Below are 16632 nucleotides of genomic sequence, written 5' to 3' on the forward strand. Positions count from 1 at the left end.
CGCGGTATCTGATGGTTGACTAACTGTGGGGACACCCATTTATTCTGTTGGGTGAACAGAGCGGGGCGTTATGGACACTTGCCCCATTATTTAAACCGGCTTCCCGGCCAGGAGATCGGCTTAAACCGGTTACCTAGACACTGAAAAGCCAATGCGGTAACTGGCACCACGGCAGCCTCTATGTTTCTGAGCTAAAAGTTATTACGCTTAATGCGAGGCATTAGTAAATGTAAGGACATCCCTTAACCGGTTAGGACCAGTTTTTCCTCAGTTACTGTGAATGCAAATTAAATCTATTTTATCCCCCCCACTCTCTCCATACACTCTCTCTCTCTTCATACACCCCCTCTTTCTCCATATACCCCTCTCTCTGCACAAACCTTTTTACAAGAGCAGTTTCATATATGGGGTGCCTTGCCTGGCTAATAAGCGTCACGATTTTTCAAACTTCGTCTATGCCCAAGCAAATGTGGTGCCACAGCCACGAAGCCACTCTGCCAAGCCCCTCGCAAACCCCCCACACAAACGCATGCACCTCCTCTGAACACACACATGCACTCACGTAGGACCTCGTAGGGGGGTCACCTGGCCTCAGGGTTTTCACCCGAGAGGCCTCTCGTGGGGGTGCTCCACGGTTTCCCGGGGCCAGGGAATTGGCAGATTCCCCCCAGGTCGAATGGCACTGCGGCGCTGTGGATTGACTTAAAATTGTATTGAGCCTTGGAGGGAGCCGAGCTTCCAGCGGGCAGCAGGGGAGGCAGCACGAGTAAGAGGGCAAGCGTGTAAACAATGGACTAGGGCACCGTGGAGGGGGGTTGAGCCAGGTAGTGGGGGCGAGGCAGCAAGCGGGCTGCAGATACACCGGATGGTCCTGAGGCACGCGGGGAGGCGCTCCAATTGGCCGAGAGGACTGCCCAGCTTAGCAGAAAATCTCTTTAATGTGGGGAGCCACGCAACCAGCCTTCCAGCCACTCGAGCGTCTGAGTGACGCTGCCGAGCGCCGCTGGGATACGACACACAGGCAGGGACCTCCTGCACCCTCGTCTCTCCGACTCCCAGCACGGCCGCGAGGAATCGTGAGTACAGAAGAGGGGTGAGGGATAGCGTGAGGGCTCCCCGAGGGCTTAGTGGGGAATCGCGTGAGGACTCCACGAGGGCTTAATTCGAGATAGGTGAGAAGGGTTGAGAACAGCCAGGTAGGACGCTGCTCGCTGGGTGGCTTTGGCTCCGGGCCACGTGTGGTTTTCGTATAGTCGTGACAGGAATAAAATGTTAGCACAGAACACCGACGCCGCATGATTTCTGTGGTTGTGAAAAGAATGTGGGAGTGGTGTGGGTACATGCATTAGTGTGGCGATCGTCGCGCATTCACTGATAAACGATCGTGGACGTTCGCGCACGGGTGTGAAAGACGGATTAACGCGCAAATCTTACCCTCGATTCAATTGTCATTGTGCTTGTGCCACGCTAACATCGCGCGTTTGCAGAACGGATTAACGTGCGAATCTCATCCTCAATTCGATTGTCGTTGTGCTTGCGCTGCGCTAACCGCGCGCGTTTGCGCAACGGATTAACGCGCGAAGCTTGTTCTCGATTCTATCGTCGTTATGCTTGTGCCGCGCTCACCGCGCGCATTTGCATAACGGATTAACGCGCGAGTATTGTCATCAATAGCTCGCCGTGGCGCTGAGAATTAGCGCGCGAATATCCTCATTAACGCGATCACCTGTACCCACGTGTTTGCACTCGCCCATGCGCGTTTGCACCGGGGATTGACGCGCGAACATTACCTAGTAAATTGAGCGTGGGGGGCGAGTGAGTCTGCGTAGTAGCTCATTACCCGCCCCAGCGCCCGTGCCGCAGCTGCGCTAATTTTAGCGCGTGCACGTGGTGAGCGACGGTAGACTCGCACGGGTACGCACGGGGTTATTCATACAGCTATTGTTAGCGCGTGCACGTGGTAGGCAGGTTAACGTAAGGCGGTGGAGGGCCAGCCACGAGTCATGTCCCACAGAGGACGTGGAGGCGGCGAGGCCAATGACACGAGCGGCGGCAGCGCGGCGGGAAGAAGGGGAGGAGGAAGAGGGAGAGGAGGGGAGCATCGGCACCCACACAAAGATGGCAGTTTACAAGACCAGGAAAAGATGCTTCAAGGCGACACTGACTGCTGCTCTGCGGTGTCAATGTTCAGGGGCCTGCTTAAGGCACGGCTCCAGCTGGAGCACGCGTAAGACTTCAATGCTGGTGACCCGCGCATGTTCTTTGAACGGTGGGGGGCCGGTTTCATGGCGTGCGTAATGCGCAATGACGTGCTGTTTGTATTTCGCCTGCAGCGCATGTTCCGCAGGTAGTGTTTGGTGACGTGAGGCTGTATTCAGTGACTTTTATCGAAATGGGCTCCATCACCTTTGCTGCTTGCAGAAATAAAAGTAGTTTGAAAGTCAAACATCTCTCCATACACCCCTCTTACTCTCTCCATACACCCACTGGCGGAACCAGTGGGGATGGGGTGGCGGGTGCCCCCCCCCTCCCCCAATGATCCGATCGAAATCCCTAATTTCGATCGGATCATTTGGGTTTGATTGTGTAGTGTTGTAAATAACAGATGAATAAACTTCTTAAGACACACACTGGTTTATTGTCTTTCTTCCGACACAGTCCCTATCCACACACAGAGGGATATGCGGTTCCCTCACTCGTAGCCTAAGGAGGTACAGCCTCCGTACCTAGCGGGACCTACACACGGGTCTGGCTGCTAGCCTAGGGAGGTACAGCCTCCTAACTGGGGGGACTAATCTCCGTCTACCTGCTACCCTAGCATCCTCCGGCTGGGACCTAGGGGAGGCTAGCTTGACCCACTGCTGGCTCGGCGGGTCCCCTGACCACAGGTCATGCCGAGCCTTAGCTCTTACAAGAGCTGGGAGGCTAGGGAGCCAGGGTCCTGCCTGCCAGGACCTATTCTCCCCTTGACCACTGGTAACACTGAGCCTTAGCTCTTAGAAGAGCTGGAAGGCTTGGTCCAGGGTCCTAGCTATCTTGAGCTGGCTTCAGTCTTCATCTTGAGGAGAACTGGCGAGCGCTCGCTGTGCTCGCCCTTTTATACCCATTTGTAACAGTCCTTATCCAATCCCATGCTCCCTCGTGGGACCCTCTGATTGGTTCTCTAGAATCTGTGTTTTCGATCCTCTTTTACCCTAACTGACCCTTGGCCGTTGGTCTGGCGGGAAAGTGTGTTTACGATCTGCTCCCGCCTTTCCCTGACCCCGGCCGTTGGTCCCAGAGCGGTAACACTGCATTCCCCTCTGATTACATAGTGCCCTACAGGTTACAGCATAGAGTGTGTCTAGCGCCTCTACATTTGTAATAAATCGGCATTTTGCGACCCCCACTGCCACTGTGTAGCATATCATTACGTGCCAGTGACTCTATGAGATGATAGAACAATAGTCTGAGTCCATAATTTGCAATAAGTAATGGCAAAGCAGTTATAAGTGACTCAGAATTGTGCGCAGTTGCGTATACAGGACACGATTTCCCTGAAGACGAACACCTTCAGCGAGCGCGATGCCGCACACGTGTCGAATAAAAAACAAGGGACAAATCCTCATTTACTAACAACTCCTATAATTTTTAAATCCTTTATATTAAGTTCGCTTGCTTGCGTGCTTGCGTGCTTGCTTGCTTACGACCGTGCAAATATTTCGGTAGTTTTTTAACCCACTTCCCGTGATCCAATCGAGCTGACATTTTGCACACAGACTCGTTGTGCGAGACAATTAATGTTCGTGAAAAATGTTTTCCAAAATTTTACACTGTTTAGGGAAAACAAGTTAAATATTTAATTACCAATTGCTTAATACTGGCAGACAATCATCTGACCCATAGGTGGCAGCCATCTCTAGCCAGAGGACGAGAGGACTCTAGCCGCCACGCATATAAAGGATTTATAGTGAAAAACTTTGTTTTTACGGGTTATACTTATTCATTGCTGGAGGGTTTGCCCCCCCTACCTGAAAATCCTGTCTCCGCCATTGCATACACCCCTCTCTCCATACACCCCTCTCTCTCCATACACCCCCCTCTCTCTCCATAAACCTCTCTCTCTCCATACACCCCTCTCTCTCTCTCTCCATAGATCCCCCCCATCTCTCTCCATACACCCCTCTTTCTCGTTGGTACACTCATCTCTTCCACCCCTCCTCCACCCCACACTTTCTCGCCCTCTCTTTCCCTCTCTTTATCCTCTCTCCGTTGCAGCTGCAGGAGACACAGAGGGAGCAGCCCAGCGGCAGCACAGCGAGCAGCGCGAGCCTCAGCAGCAGCAGCGGGAGCGTCTCCATTGCCCGTATGTGCCGTGTGTGCCTCCGATGATCCATCCTGGGTTTAACCACAAGGCTAGATAGATCACAGTGCCACGGGCTGGAAAAGAGATGGGCTGATGTATATATAACCTCCTGCCTGGGAGGCTTCGATACTTCACGTTGCCTCAGAGTTAACCTAGCCTGGCACCAGCGCCGTTGTGATGTCACTGCCACTTAGTGGGGAATGGCGGCTGTTGTCATTCCAATTGGTATCTGTCTATTATTCGGGTGTTTCGTTGTCTAGGGTATATTTTAATAATGAAAGTAACCCATTTAAATCTGATTGATATCCTCACATGCAACGGAATGGTTGAACCCACTGGCAAACTACACACGTGGTAATCATTACTTGAATGCAAGCATGTATTTACTAAGAGCCAAAGTACCAGACATTAATATGCAACCGGTGTTCGATAAAACTTATAATTATATTGTTACGAATGTTATTGGCATAATTATCAAAAAGCAAATCAAATAGGCAATGCTCTGTATGTGAAAGCAATGAATACAAAACTATCCGACATCAAAAGCAGTAAATGTGTATGCACAACTGTAACTTGCTGACCCGCCCCTACTGGACATCTGTGAAAAATTGCTTCATAGCCCGTCGGATTCCTCCTATCTAAATTAATGATTCTGATTCTGAAAATTAGTAAGGACTTGATACCACATACTCGAAGTATAGTTGTGATACTTTAGTGATTAATTGGACTTTGAGTAATAGTCTGGTATTCTTAGTTTGCAGTTGATTAACAAGCGCTTCTCTCGGCTGTAGGAGTCTTTGTGCACGGCGCATCTTCCAGTGCAGTGCAGATCGATGTCGACAGCGCGATGGTGCAGTGACACAGCCACACACCAGCAGTGGGGACATGAACGACGGCCCCGCCACGACGATGACGCGGGTAAATAATGACAGCACTTCCGATTAGCATGGTTGGCTACGTATGGTGCGAAAGAAGTTGAACAAACATACATACGACAGCACAGCAGCTGTGCTCTCAATGCTCAACTCTGACGAAGTACAGACACGATCTCCTCGTGGGTGTAGACAGCACATCTCTCTCTCCCCCTCAGGCAACAGCTGGACATATATCTTCACCGTGATAATCGTCCGCGAACTTGTAGTTATAAAGTCACTCTAGAGCTCGTGTTGGTTACTGCTTGCCACTTGATGTCGGTGTTCTTTGTGGATCTTCTCCTTGAGTTGTACTTATCTCCACTTAGTCACCAACGACTCTTTACATGTGTAGTACTCACTTCAGAGACACTAATAGTAGCAGGCACACGCGTTTATTCTATACTTACACAGTACAGGGGATAACTACATACGGATCAGGACAGCCGGCATACTGCCTGACCCACAACGCCGAAGACGTGAAGACGGGGATGAAGACTTGCGTAGACGACGGGTTCCATTCCAAACGACTGCCCCGACCCAGCGTCGGGACCTCCCTTTAATCCTCCCCAGCATGGCCTGGCTCCGCCCTCGGCCACGCCCCCTTCTGGAACCTACCAGAAGGTTCTGGGCTGCACCCCACATGTCCCTTCTGTCACCTTTACCCTACATCCCTTACCCCCGCCTATCACGTGCCCTGCTGGCAGACCGGCTGCTGTGTCCTCAGATCCCCCCTCTTTGCCAGCAACCGGGCTATGCGCTCCAGTGGCACATTTTACCTGCCCTGTTGGTAGACCGGGCTACTACACCCACAATCTCACTCTCTACCAGTTTCCAGCGCTACGGGCCCTAGTGTCACTACACATGTTCACTCGTCAACAACGGCAAATCTACAGATCTACGTTATATATTGTTTCAGCTGCTCAACTCCTGAAAACCCCTCTATAGCTTACTGCTTTGAACTTACTACAGCTGTATTACAGCTTTTTCTGCTTCTCCACTGATTTCCACTACACGTCCAGTGGTGGCTCTGTCTTGACCGCATACGGTCGGATCTCGTGATGGAGCGACCTTCCAAGGGCACGAGCTGTTGCACTCGGCAAATGTGGACCACGGAGAGCCACAGCCACTGCTGATCTGCCCACAGTTCAGTTGTAGTATGCGTGGATATACTAACATCATGAACTGAGCAATGTATACCGAATATTTATTTATAGTATTATGGGATTATGCATATAAGAAAGAGCTGCCTCGTTTTTCCAACAAATGAAACTTTCACAGTTATGTTGAAGCCTTCCTTTTCGGAGGTAGATTGTATTTCGTTCATATTAACAAAGCTGCAAGCAATTCATTGTATGGTCGGAAAGGGGGAATACTCTCCCTCCCAGTTCCCAAGTTAGCTGTCAATACTATAATTGTGTTCTGACTCCAAGGTCAGTTTGACATGGGTCTGTAACCTCAGGTCTGCTGAACTAATGTACTCAATGGTATACCCACATTCTTGCTCTAAGGGGAGCAGTGGCACAGTGGTTAGCACATTCCGCTATTAATCCCTATCACGGCCAACATCGGGGACGAATATGTAAACTATTCCTGGGCCTCTCCTCGGTCGACTCAGTCTTAAATGAGTACCAGTGGTGGTGTGTAAACATGGGCACTGAGAGTCAAATGTGGCCCGGCATGGTCCTGGCCACTAACCACCTCGTGCTGGTTGAAATTGGTGTCGCCAAAGGCTATATGGGGGTTCTTTGGCTTTATTACAGACAGAGAGGAGTTGGATCGTGATCTCTTGTGGTGTTGCTCTGCCTGTGCGGCAGCTCCTTGGCTGCCATCTTCTCCGTGCACCTCTGTTCTCTGCCCTTCTTCTCTTTTCGCTCTTCCATCCTCTCCACAACATTCGTGTCCATCATCCCATCCCCATGTACAACTAGTCCAATCCATTTATTTATCCTTCCGATTGTACTACACCACCAGGACTACAGTACTACAGTATTAGTACGACAATACCAGTACTACAGTACAGTGACGTGCGGTGAGGTCAATGGCTGGAGAGGCACTGGCTCGTGTTAGAGCCAGATTCACAAACTGAGGGGGGCGTGGCCTCACGGAAGGGGCGTGGCCTCTCAGTGAGGCAGATGTGATAGCTGCCTCCCCTGGTGCTTTTTCATTGCAGTTTTCATGACGAGCCAGCGAGACTAAATATCTTTATACACATACGTGAAATAAGTTACCTGGCGTATGGAAGGCGAGGACATTAAATGAAAGGGTCTACAAATATTACATTGGTGACATACTGAGATAGTAACAGGCACGCGCTTATTGCCCGTGCTCTATCCAGTTACTGAGGAGTTGCACAATCAAAGGGGAGGCTGAGCTCGTTGTTGCCTCACCTCTCGTCTCTTCCTATATTTGCAGCGGAGCTCCGCAAATTTTGCGATTTTGACTATAAAAATTATTGGAATCGTACAGAAATGACATTTATAAAACAGATCAGTGGAAAAATCTAAATATATATTTTTTTACTTTTCATAACAGCTAATTTCATTGGAGTATGACAGGTGAGGCTCTGCCTCCCCTGCCTCCCCTGACCGCACATCCCTGCTACAGTAATAGTACTACAGTACCAGTACTACAGTGCTAGTACTGCAGTATCAGTACTACAGTATCAGCTCCCAACATCACCGAATAATGCTGCCAATACTCACGCCACTCAGAAAAATAGTCCGTCACACTTTAGACTCGAATTATAGGGAGAAGTCTGTCACGTGCTAGACTCACGTTACAGCGAGTAGTCCATCACGCGTTAGACGTGCATTATAGCGAGTAGTCCGTCACGTGCTAGACTCACATTATTGCGAGTAGTCCTTTATACACTAGACTCGCGTTATAGTAGGCATGGTGCGCGTTACGCGAAACACGTTTTATAAAAGAAAAACCGTGTTCAAGCGAAAACGTGTCGTGTGAACGCCGCACGTTAAAAGGGATTTACTGTGTTTGAAAAGTGGGTGACGCAAGTTGGAATGTGATCAGTTCTAAGCGCTTTGAGATTAGTTAGACGCCAGGTTTCCCAGCGGAGTCTATCTTGAACATAAGAAGCATCATCATCACAATCCATGGGTAGATAGTCCGTAGGTGTCCATTGCACACTTTGTCACTTGTTTCCACATTTCTCTGTCTTGTGGCAACTTGCTCGAGTAGTGCCACGTCTTTCTGGCACCAATATCCTATGTCGTTGTCAAGCCATTCTCTATTAGGTCTTCCTCTGTTTCTGGTTCCTTCCATTTTTCCGAATGCATTTTTTCCTGTTGTTGTCCATCCTACATGTGTCCAATTAGTGCCAGTTTCCTTCTCATCACTGCCTGCATCAGTATTTTTCTATGTGCGACCTTTTTCCTTACTTTTACGTTGGTCCCTTTTTGGGTCAAGCTTAGATACAATTTCCTTCTACAGCAATACATTTAGAATGCCCATATCATATCTCTATCAATCTATTTCAATGTCCAAGTCTCGAAGACATACAACGCTGTACTAGACACCCATATCCTTAAGATGTTCTGTTTGGTCTTGCAGCTGATTTTCTTTCTTCTCCAGATGTTATTGAATCCTGCCATTACTCATTTTCTATGAGATACTCGCTCTTATGTCTTTCGTGTAGTCGTTGTCTCATGTCAGTAGACTTCCTAATTATGCAAATTCCTTTATATTCACAATCTTGCTGCTTTCTAGTATTACTTTTTCTCAATGTCATCCGTTACGAACACCATAGTCTATTTCTTTTCCACGTCAATTCTGAGTTCTGGATCCTTTCCTGACTTATTTAGCATAGAACACTTTCCTGCAGTACTATACTGCTTTCTTACACCATGTCTATGTCATCCACGAATCTCAGGTTATTTATTATTTCTCCTTGCATAGATATTCCTGTGCCATTGTCCTGAATGGCATCTATCACTCTTTCCCAGTATATGATGACGTTATATGCTGATCGTCGATCTCCCTGTCTCATACCTATTGTTGTTTAGAACCATCCTCCTTTTTCCTATCCAAACTTTACTGCCGACTTTGAACTTTCACCTATATCCTGGAGAATATGTTAGTCTTTTCCCTATTCCATATGATCTCAATGTTGCCCACGTTATATAGTCAAATTACATGTTACCTGGAAATATATGAAATAGTTGGATACCAGCCTATTCTTTCTCTTTGCTTTCTCTGCAATAAGCCTTAATAATAAGATGTTCTGTACTTATTCTTTTCTTTACTAAACGCTGAGTGTTCATCCACCAAATAATCCTCAGTCTGTGCTTGTAATAGATGTAATAGTACTAGCTTTAGTACTTTCCCTATGTAGCTCATGAGTGCGATGGTTCTGTATTTGTTACAATCGGTGGGCTCTCCTTTCTTGGGTATCGTCACAATTATGAATTTTGTCCAATCCTCCAGTATTTTCTCTTCTCTGCATACTTGTTGGCATAACTCTTTCATTTATTTTATAAGTTCCATCCCTCCAGCTTTTCTAATGTCTCCACTTATGCCATCCACTCCAGGACTTTTGTTTTTCTTCAGATCTTTTATTGCCTTTTCTACTTTTACATACATGATTTATCATTTACATCATCCCTTGGTGGTGGGAATATACTTTCTAGTTCATCCAGCAGCTCTTTAGTCTCTTGAGCCATATCCCTATACACATTGCTGTAATGCTGCTTGCCTTAGTTGCCACTTCCTATTTGTGCTCTTGACTAATTTGTACACCCCCCTGGTCTTGTATTCTCCAACATAGTAGAACATGTCACGACATTGCTTTTCCAGCCATTCTTGCATATCCTTTCTTGTCCTTACCTCATGGCATATAGTTTTGTACTTAGTTGCCATCTCATCCAATTGCTTTACCTTTTGCCATATTTTTCTCTTTTCCTGTGCTAGTTACAAAGTTTTCTCAGTTATCCCTTTTCTTTTCGATTCTACTACTAAGTGTACTGTTGCTTCTCCTGCCTACTCCACTATCTTATTCAGTGTTAACGTCTTGCTGCCTATATTAAGGTTTTCTATATTTCCCCCCCCCCCCTGATTCTACTCGATATTTCCTCTTCATATTTACTCATCTCATTATGAATTGGCTCTATGTTCCTCTTCCTCTCATATTGCGTTCTGGAAACACGTTTAGTTTGCATAGTGCCAAGCTATGGTCCAATGACATTTTGGCTCCTTGGAATCTTCTGCATAGTCAAACTGATATTTTCCAGCATCTGTCGATAATTACCAGATGTATCATATTTGTATATTTTCCCTCCATGTATATTTTCTGCAGTATTTTTGTTTGAACTTAGTATTACATTTGGGCATGTCATGAAGCAAATTCTAGCAGTTTATCGCCTCCTTCGTTTCTTTATCCATATCCATACCTTTACATGATGCGTTCCTATCCGTCATTATCCTTCCCAATTTATGCATTCCAGTCTTCCACAATTACCTTAACATATTTCCTAGGCAGTTCCTTTAACCCGCTTTCCAGAGTTTCATAGAACTTTTAAATACCATCTTCTGTGCTATCTGATGTTGGTACACATATTTGGATGACCGATATATTTAGGGGTTGTCCATTAATATCGGTACAATTACTCTTGGACAAACCGGTCTGTATCCCAATAATAATGCTTTGGCTTTTGCACTCAACAAGAACCCTACTCCTCTGGTATGTACTTTTCTTACTCTGACCAGATCACTTCACCTCCATGTATCTCCCTCGTTCCTGTCCATCTTATTTCTGCCAGTCCTAGGCTGCTCTACCTTTACATTTCCTTTCATAGCAGCTCTCACTCTCCTGTTGCCCATAGTGTTCTCACATTCCGTGTCCCTACTGTTGATCTCCTTTTTCGCCATTCTCTGCCTCTGTTGTTTTGCAATTTGGCTGCATTGTTTCCTGATAGTGTCTGCTGCTGTTTTCCGGGAGCTACATTTTCGACCCAATCCCGGTTACTCAATTGGGAATGCGGACCTTATTGACCCAGGCGACGTCCAAGCTGGTGGTCAACATGTACATTGGATTTCTTTCGTCTTTTTTCTTCACGACCAAAGTACCATCACCCTTTCGTCTGACCCTCCTCCTTTTTCTTCAGACTTGGGACTGGGTCAGATATCCACTGAACGAACATAAGAAAAAGTATTTGTAATTGTCTTCCTGGCGCAGTGGCAACCAACGGAGAGATTCCTAGATGGGTTCCACTGATGCTCGACTGGGAAAATGCATGATGACCCTAGCCCAGATGTTCTGGACCACGTGATGTTAGTCTAGGTTCTTGCCAGAGCGCCGCACTGCATTTGAGCATTTGCATGGTCTCTGGCGTGATGAGACACAGTGTGTGTTGGTAGCTGTGAGCCACTTACAGTACTACTGAGCCACCTGGCCGGATGCATAGCCTATTCGTGGAAAACTATTATCGTTGTGCAACTACATAATGGGACATCCTTTGCCAGTACCAACATATGAGAATAGGTTTTCCCCTTTTTTCTGGCAACAAAACAGGTGTTAAGATGTTAAAACACCAAACTGAAACCTTTTACAAGGAATCAGAAAAAATGGGAAAACCTATTCTCATATTATTGTTGTATGAAATACATTTCTCTTCCTGCATGACAAAGTTGGTATATCGATATTTGCTTATACTGCCAGCCCTGGTGCTAAGAGCATTATGTGTCACCTAGGTTCCATATTCTGGACATCATTCTTTCCATGTGCAGCCACATGCGTGATCTGGAGACAAAGAAAATCGTCACCATGCATAACTCCCCGGTTGTAACTCTGTGTGTCGTCAGTGTTGGCCAGGAGGGTGGGGGAGCGCAATGGAAATGAGCGTGGCTCTGCTGGTGACATTCGTCCTGATGGCAGGACCTGCGTGGAGCCATGGGGATTCCATCTTCAGCAGCTGCCAGATAAGAGGAGACAAAGCCAACTGCTCACGCCTGGGCCTGCAATCTGTGCCTGAATACCTCCCAGTCACCATAGCCTCTTTGGACATGTCCTACAACCAGATCTCTAGCATTCAGAGAGAGCACCTGTCAGCACTTTCACAGCTAAAATCTCTCAATGTGTCCTTCAACCAAATATTAAGCATTGACCCCTTGGCTTTCTCAAATAACTCTGCTTTAGAAAACATTGACTTGAGTAATAACAGATTACCAGGGGCATGGGATGACTCATTTGCTCTTCTCAAGTCTGTAAGGTCTCTGGACGTCAGTAACAACTCTTACATTTATTTATATATTCCAGGTTCCTTCACAATTCTCAAGACTCTGCATCATCTGACGGTTGGGGGCCTGAATGTCACTGAAATTCACCAAAGTATCAGCGAGACAATGGAACTGGAACATCTCTCCATTGTGACTGGAGACCTGACCATCTACACTCCAGGATCCCTCTCAGCATTCTGCAGTCTACAGAGTGTGACTCTGGCCTTAACCATGCACACAAACATTTCACTGCTCACTGGTATGATCTGTGATGTCTCCGGTAACAGTGTGGAGTTGCAATTGGAGTTCCTTGATTTTACTAATTACTCTGGCGACGTAAACCCTTTTGAATGTGTTTCTAAGCAATACAGCATTCTAGAAATATTCAATGTATCACATTTGCAAGTAACAATCCCGACCATTGTCTTTCTTTTCACAAGCATCATTAGTTCTAGTAAACTGGTTGCAGTGAACATGCGGCACATAAATTTTGATGGCCTTAGTGATTTTCCGAGGGAAATGTTGCCAAGTCCAAACATATCTGTACGTCACCTCCTCATAGAGGGAATCTACAACCCAAACTTTCATGGTATTTTCGACGTAAAAAATGTAAATGTACTTTCCTCAAATCTAGAATCTTTGGTCATGACTGATGCTAGCCTTATCAGCCTTGGATGTAGCATTGTAAATAACTTTGGTAATCTATACTTACTTGACATATCAAATAACAAACTAAATGAAAATTCTGTATGTGGAAAAATACACTCTGCAAACCTTGAAAAACTCAACAAGCTAATTCTGCGCAAAAATATTTTCACTTCCCTTGATACAGTTGGTGCCATGTTAAAAAACTTACTGTCTTTGACATCGTTGGACGTGTCTAAAAATAGGCTACGCAAGAATGGAGAGTCAGGATGTGAGTGGCCTTTGAGTTTGAAATTCCTTAATGTGTCTCGTAATTTCCTAAAAGAAAATGCATTTAACTGTCTACCCACATCACTGCACTCGCTGGATGTGAGCAACAATAAAATTCAGAATGTTGACTTTAAATTGATAAAGTTTGAAAAGCTCAAAGAGCTGTACTTGAGTAATAACAAGCTGAGCACCTTCCCAGTTGAGCTGCCCAAGGCTCTGCCCTGGCTGAAGGTGCTGACGATCGCTGGGAACACATTGTGGACAGTGGATCCCTCTGTCCTGCACGGTCTGGGTAATCTCACCTTGCTAGACATGAGGGGAAACCCATTCTATTGCACGTGCGACATCCGCCACTTTATCACCTTCTGTGAAAATTCCTCACCATTGCGCATTGAAGGATGGCCATCTGACTACCAATGCTCAAATCCAGAGGATGCAATTGGTAAACAGCTGTCCTCGCTCTCCTTCCCCACACTCTACTGTGACACAACACTGAAGATCGTGATAGCTTGTGTTACAACATTTGTGTGCACCGCTCTCCTGGTCTGGCTCTGCTGGTACCTAGATGCGCTGTGGTATCTGCGCATGACGTGGGCTTGGCTCCAAGCCAAGCGACGGAATTTCCTCTCAGATCCGGATGAAAATGCAGTCTACGATGCGTTTGTGTCGTACAGCCAGTACGACGCAACCTGGGTAATGGAGAAGCTCCTGCCTGAGCTAGAGTCGCATTCAGTACCACCGTTCCGACTCTGCGTGCACGAGCGGGACTTTGTCCCCGGCCGCGTCATCATGGACAACATCATTGACTGCATCGAGCAGAGCCGCAAGACTCTCTTTGTCATCTCGCGGAGCTTCGTGGAGAGCGAGTGGTGCCACTACGAGCTGTACTTTGCACAGCAGCGCCTCATGGAGAGCCGAGACGGTGCTCTGGTGCTCGTGCTGTTGGAGCCCATCCCGCGCGACTCAGTGCCCAGCCGCTTCTGCCGGCTGCGTCGCCTAATGGCGCGCAAGACCTACCTGGAGTGGCCTGTGGAGCAAAACAAGCAGGCCCTCTTCTGGGCCAACCTACGAGCCACGCTCAGCTCTCAGAGAGAGCAGGAACCCAAACACCTTGAAATTGTTGTACAGTGAGTCCCCGCTTAATACGGCGGTTGCGTTCGTGAAAACTGCTGCGTAGATTCGCGTTAAGTTGGAGTGATTTTCCCACAAGGAATAACGGTGAATGTCGGGGGTTCCGTTCCAGCCCACCGTGTTATTTTTGTTTTCATTTGACAGTACAGTACAGTTTTCCATGTTTTTTTAAGGGTTGTATTTACATAGTATTTCTATAAATACGCTATGTCTGACAATCATTGATTTAATATAACGTGAGAGAGATATGAAAAATATGAGATGACGCTGCACACAAAGATGCTGCCAAAACACAGTAACAGGACTACAGTACCACTCCTACAGTACTACAGCACCAGTGCTACCGTGCTAATACTATAGTACCAGTACTGCAGTCTACAATGCATAATAAAGGTTTTTGGGTTAGATCGCGTCATTTATAAATGTATACCACACAACCTGGGTAATGGAGAAGATCCTGCCTGAGCCGGAGTCGCATTTAGTACCACCGCTACGACTTTGGGTGCACGAGCGGGACTTTGTCCCCAGACGCACCACAGTACTAGTGCTACAGTACTTCAGTGGTCGTACTACGGTACCAGCATTACAGTACTAAAGTGCCAGTACTACTGTGCCACAGTAGTACAGTACCAGCACTTTGGTGCCAGTACTACACTGCTCGTGCTACAGCACCATTACTACAGTACTACAGTGCCAGTACTAGTGTCGAGGAGTAGTCGATGACATCACGTCACGCTCACCCTCTGATGAGGCGGACTTTCCGGTACGATGACGTCACAGTCGGTGACGTCTTGCACAAGGAGTGGAGCGATGACATCATGTCTCCCTGGGGTACTTGAGCCGAAGCCCGTGACGTGGGCGGGGTCGTCGCAGGAGCCCGGGAACGTGAACGGTGGAAGTCAAGTTCAAGTTCATTTATTAGGTATAGCCCTGTGAGCCATTCAGCTCTTGAATCGGGTGCAACCGCAACAAACAAAAAACAAAAACATGAACAAAAAAATCTTAAAGTGAATATGTGACTAAGTGCAAACAGAAAATCCAAGAAAAGACAGCAAAAATATTGCAGAAAAAACACCGTACACCAACGCTGTGTGCAAAAATCTCAGTGGGATGCAAGTCAAACAACAACAACAACCACAAGACAGCTTAGATTAAGGCCATCAGTCTAACTCTGTACTACAACAAACAAACATGGCTAAACCAATACACTTTTCGAAATCACCAAAATAAAGCCATGAAAGCAATGAAAAAGCAATCATAGGAACTGTGACGGAATTTTCACAATAAATGGCATAAACAACATGTACTACCAAAACCCTGCAGCCATAGCTGGCTGCATGAGTCACTCCACAACAGCAGGAGCATCAATCGGAGTATTGTAATTTTTCAATGTACCTTTAAGATCAGCACACTAAATCAAAACACAGGTCATACTTTGTAGCGATCATCCGGAGCGAAACATTTTATTTTAGGTCACTGAATAGCACTGGCAGCTAGGGGTGTACAACTCCTCTAGAGCAGTTTTGAGTGAAGATCTCATAGGTAGTGACTCAAGTTTCAGTTTATTTGCAACAGCATTCCAGACCCTGGGGGCATCAATTGCAAAGGCCCTTCCTCCAGTATATGTACGGCAATAGGGAATATTAAGCTGGTAAATGAGTGTAGACCTTAGGTCAAATTTGTTCTTTGAAACAGAGACGAGATCCAGCAGGTAATCTGCAGATTTTTTTGCAAGTACATCATGAATAAATAAGATCTGGTGCACAAGCCGTCGAACATTCAGAGATGTTAAGTTTGACCCAATGTAGAAATCACAGTGGTGAGTCCTATATGGGCAGTTCAATGCAAATCTTAAGGCCGAGTGATACATTGAGTCAAGCTTCTTCAGTACAGTACTTGGGGCTGATTTATACACAATGTCACAGTAATCAAGTAGAGGCAGTATGGTAGCTTTAATCAATTCCAAACGGAACATAGGGGGGAAGCAGTGCTTGTGTCGATATAGAAAACCAATTTTAAATTTTGTCTTTTTCCCAATATAATCAATGTGATCTTCAAAATTCAGTTTTGAATCCAGGATGACCCCAAGATACTTATAGA

At 46.5% G+C, this 16632-nt stretch overlaps 1 protein-coding gene across 3 annotated transcripts; it reads left to right on the forward strand.

Moving 5' to 3' along the window:
• Positions 1-919: 919 nt before the first annotated feature.
• On the forward strand, positions 920-15397 carry LOC133345801 (toll-like receptor 2). Of its 3 annotated transcripts, none has more exons than XM_061556789.1 (4): positions 920-2227; positions 4258-4345; positions 5137-5263; positions 12527-15397. In XM_061556789.1, exons 1-4 carry the CDS (start codon positions 2004-2006, stop codon positions 14530-14532), a joined length of 2445 nt encoding a protein of 814 aa, XP_061412773.1. In that variant the 5' UTR covers positions 920-2003; the 3' UTR covers positions 14533-15397. The 3 variants fall into 3 exon arrangements, with proteins under 3 accessions (XP_061412773.1, XP_061412774.1, XP_061412772.1); XM_061556790.1 differs by having other exon boundaries at positions 1032-1076; XM_061556788.1 differs by lacking the exon at positions 920-2227 and having other exon boundaries at positions 2302-5263; positions 12073-15397.
• The last annotated feature ends 1235 nt before the right edge of the window (positions 15398-16632 follow it).

The sequence above is a fragment of the Lethenteron reissneri genome, chromosome 23 (genome assembly GCF_015708825.2).
Source record: "Lethenteron reissneri isolate LAM-NWPU_2019-01 chromosome 23, ASM1570882v1, whole genome shotgun sequence".
Classification (NCBI taxonomy): Eukaryota; Metazoa; Chordata; class Hyperoartia; order Petromyzontiformes; family Petromyzontidae; genus Lethenteron; species Lethenteron reissneri.

Bases quoted from the DNA above. Each gene is read 5' to 3' on its own strand.
- LOC133345801 (XM_061556788.1), top strand. From the start codon at position 5,231: ATGAACGACGGCCCCGCCACGACGATGACGCGG. The intron at 5,264-12,072 runs GTAAATAATGAC...GTGTGTCGTCAG, and splicing joins CCGCCACGACGATGACGCGG to TGTTGGCCAGGAGGGTGGGG.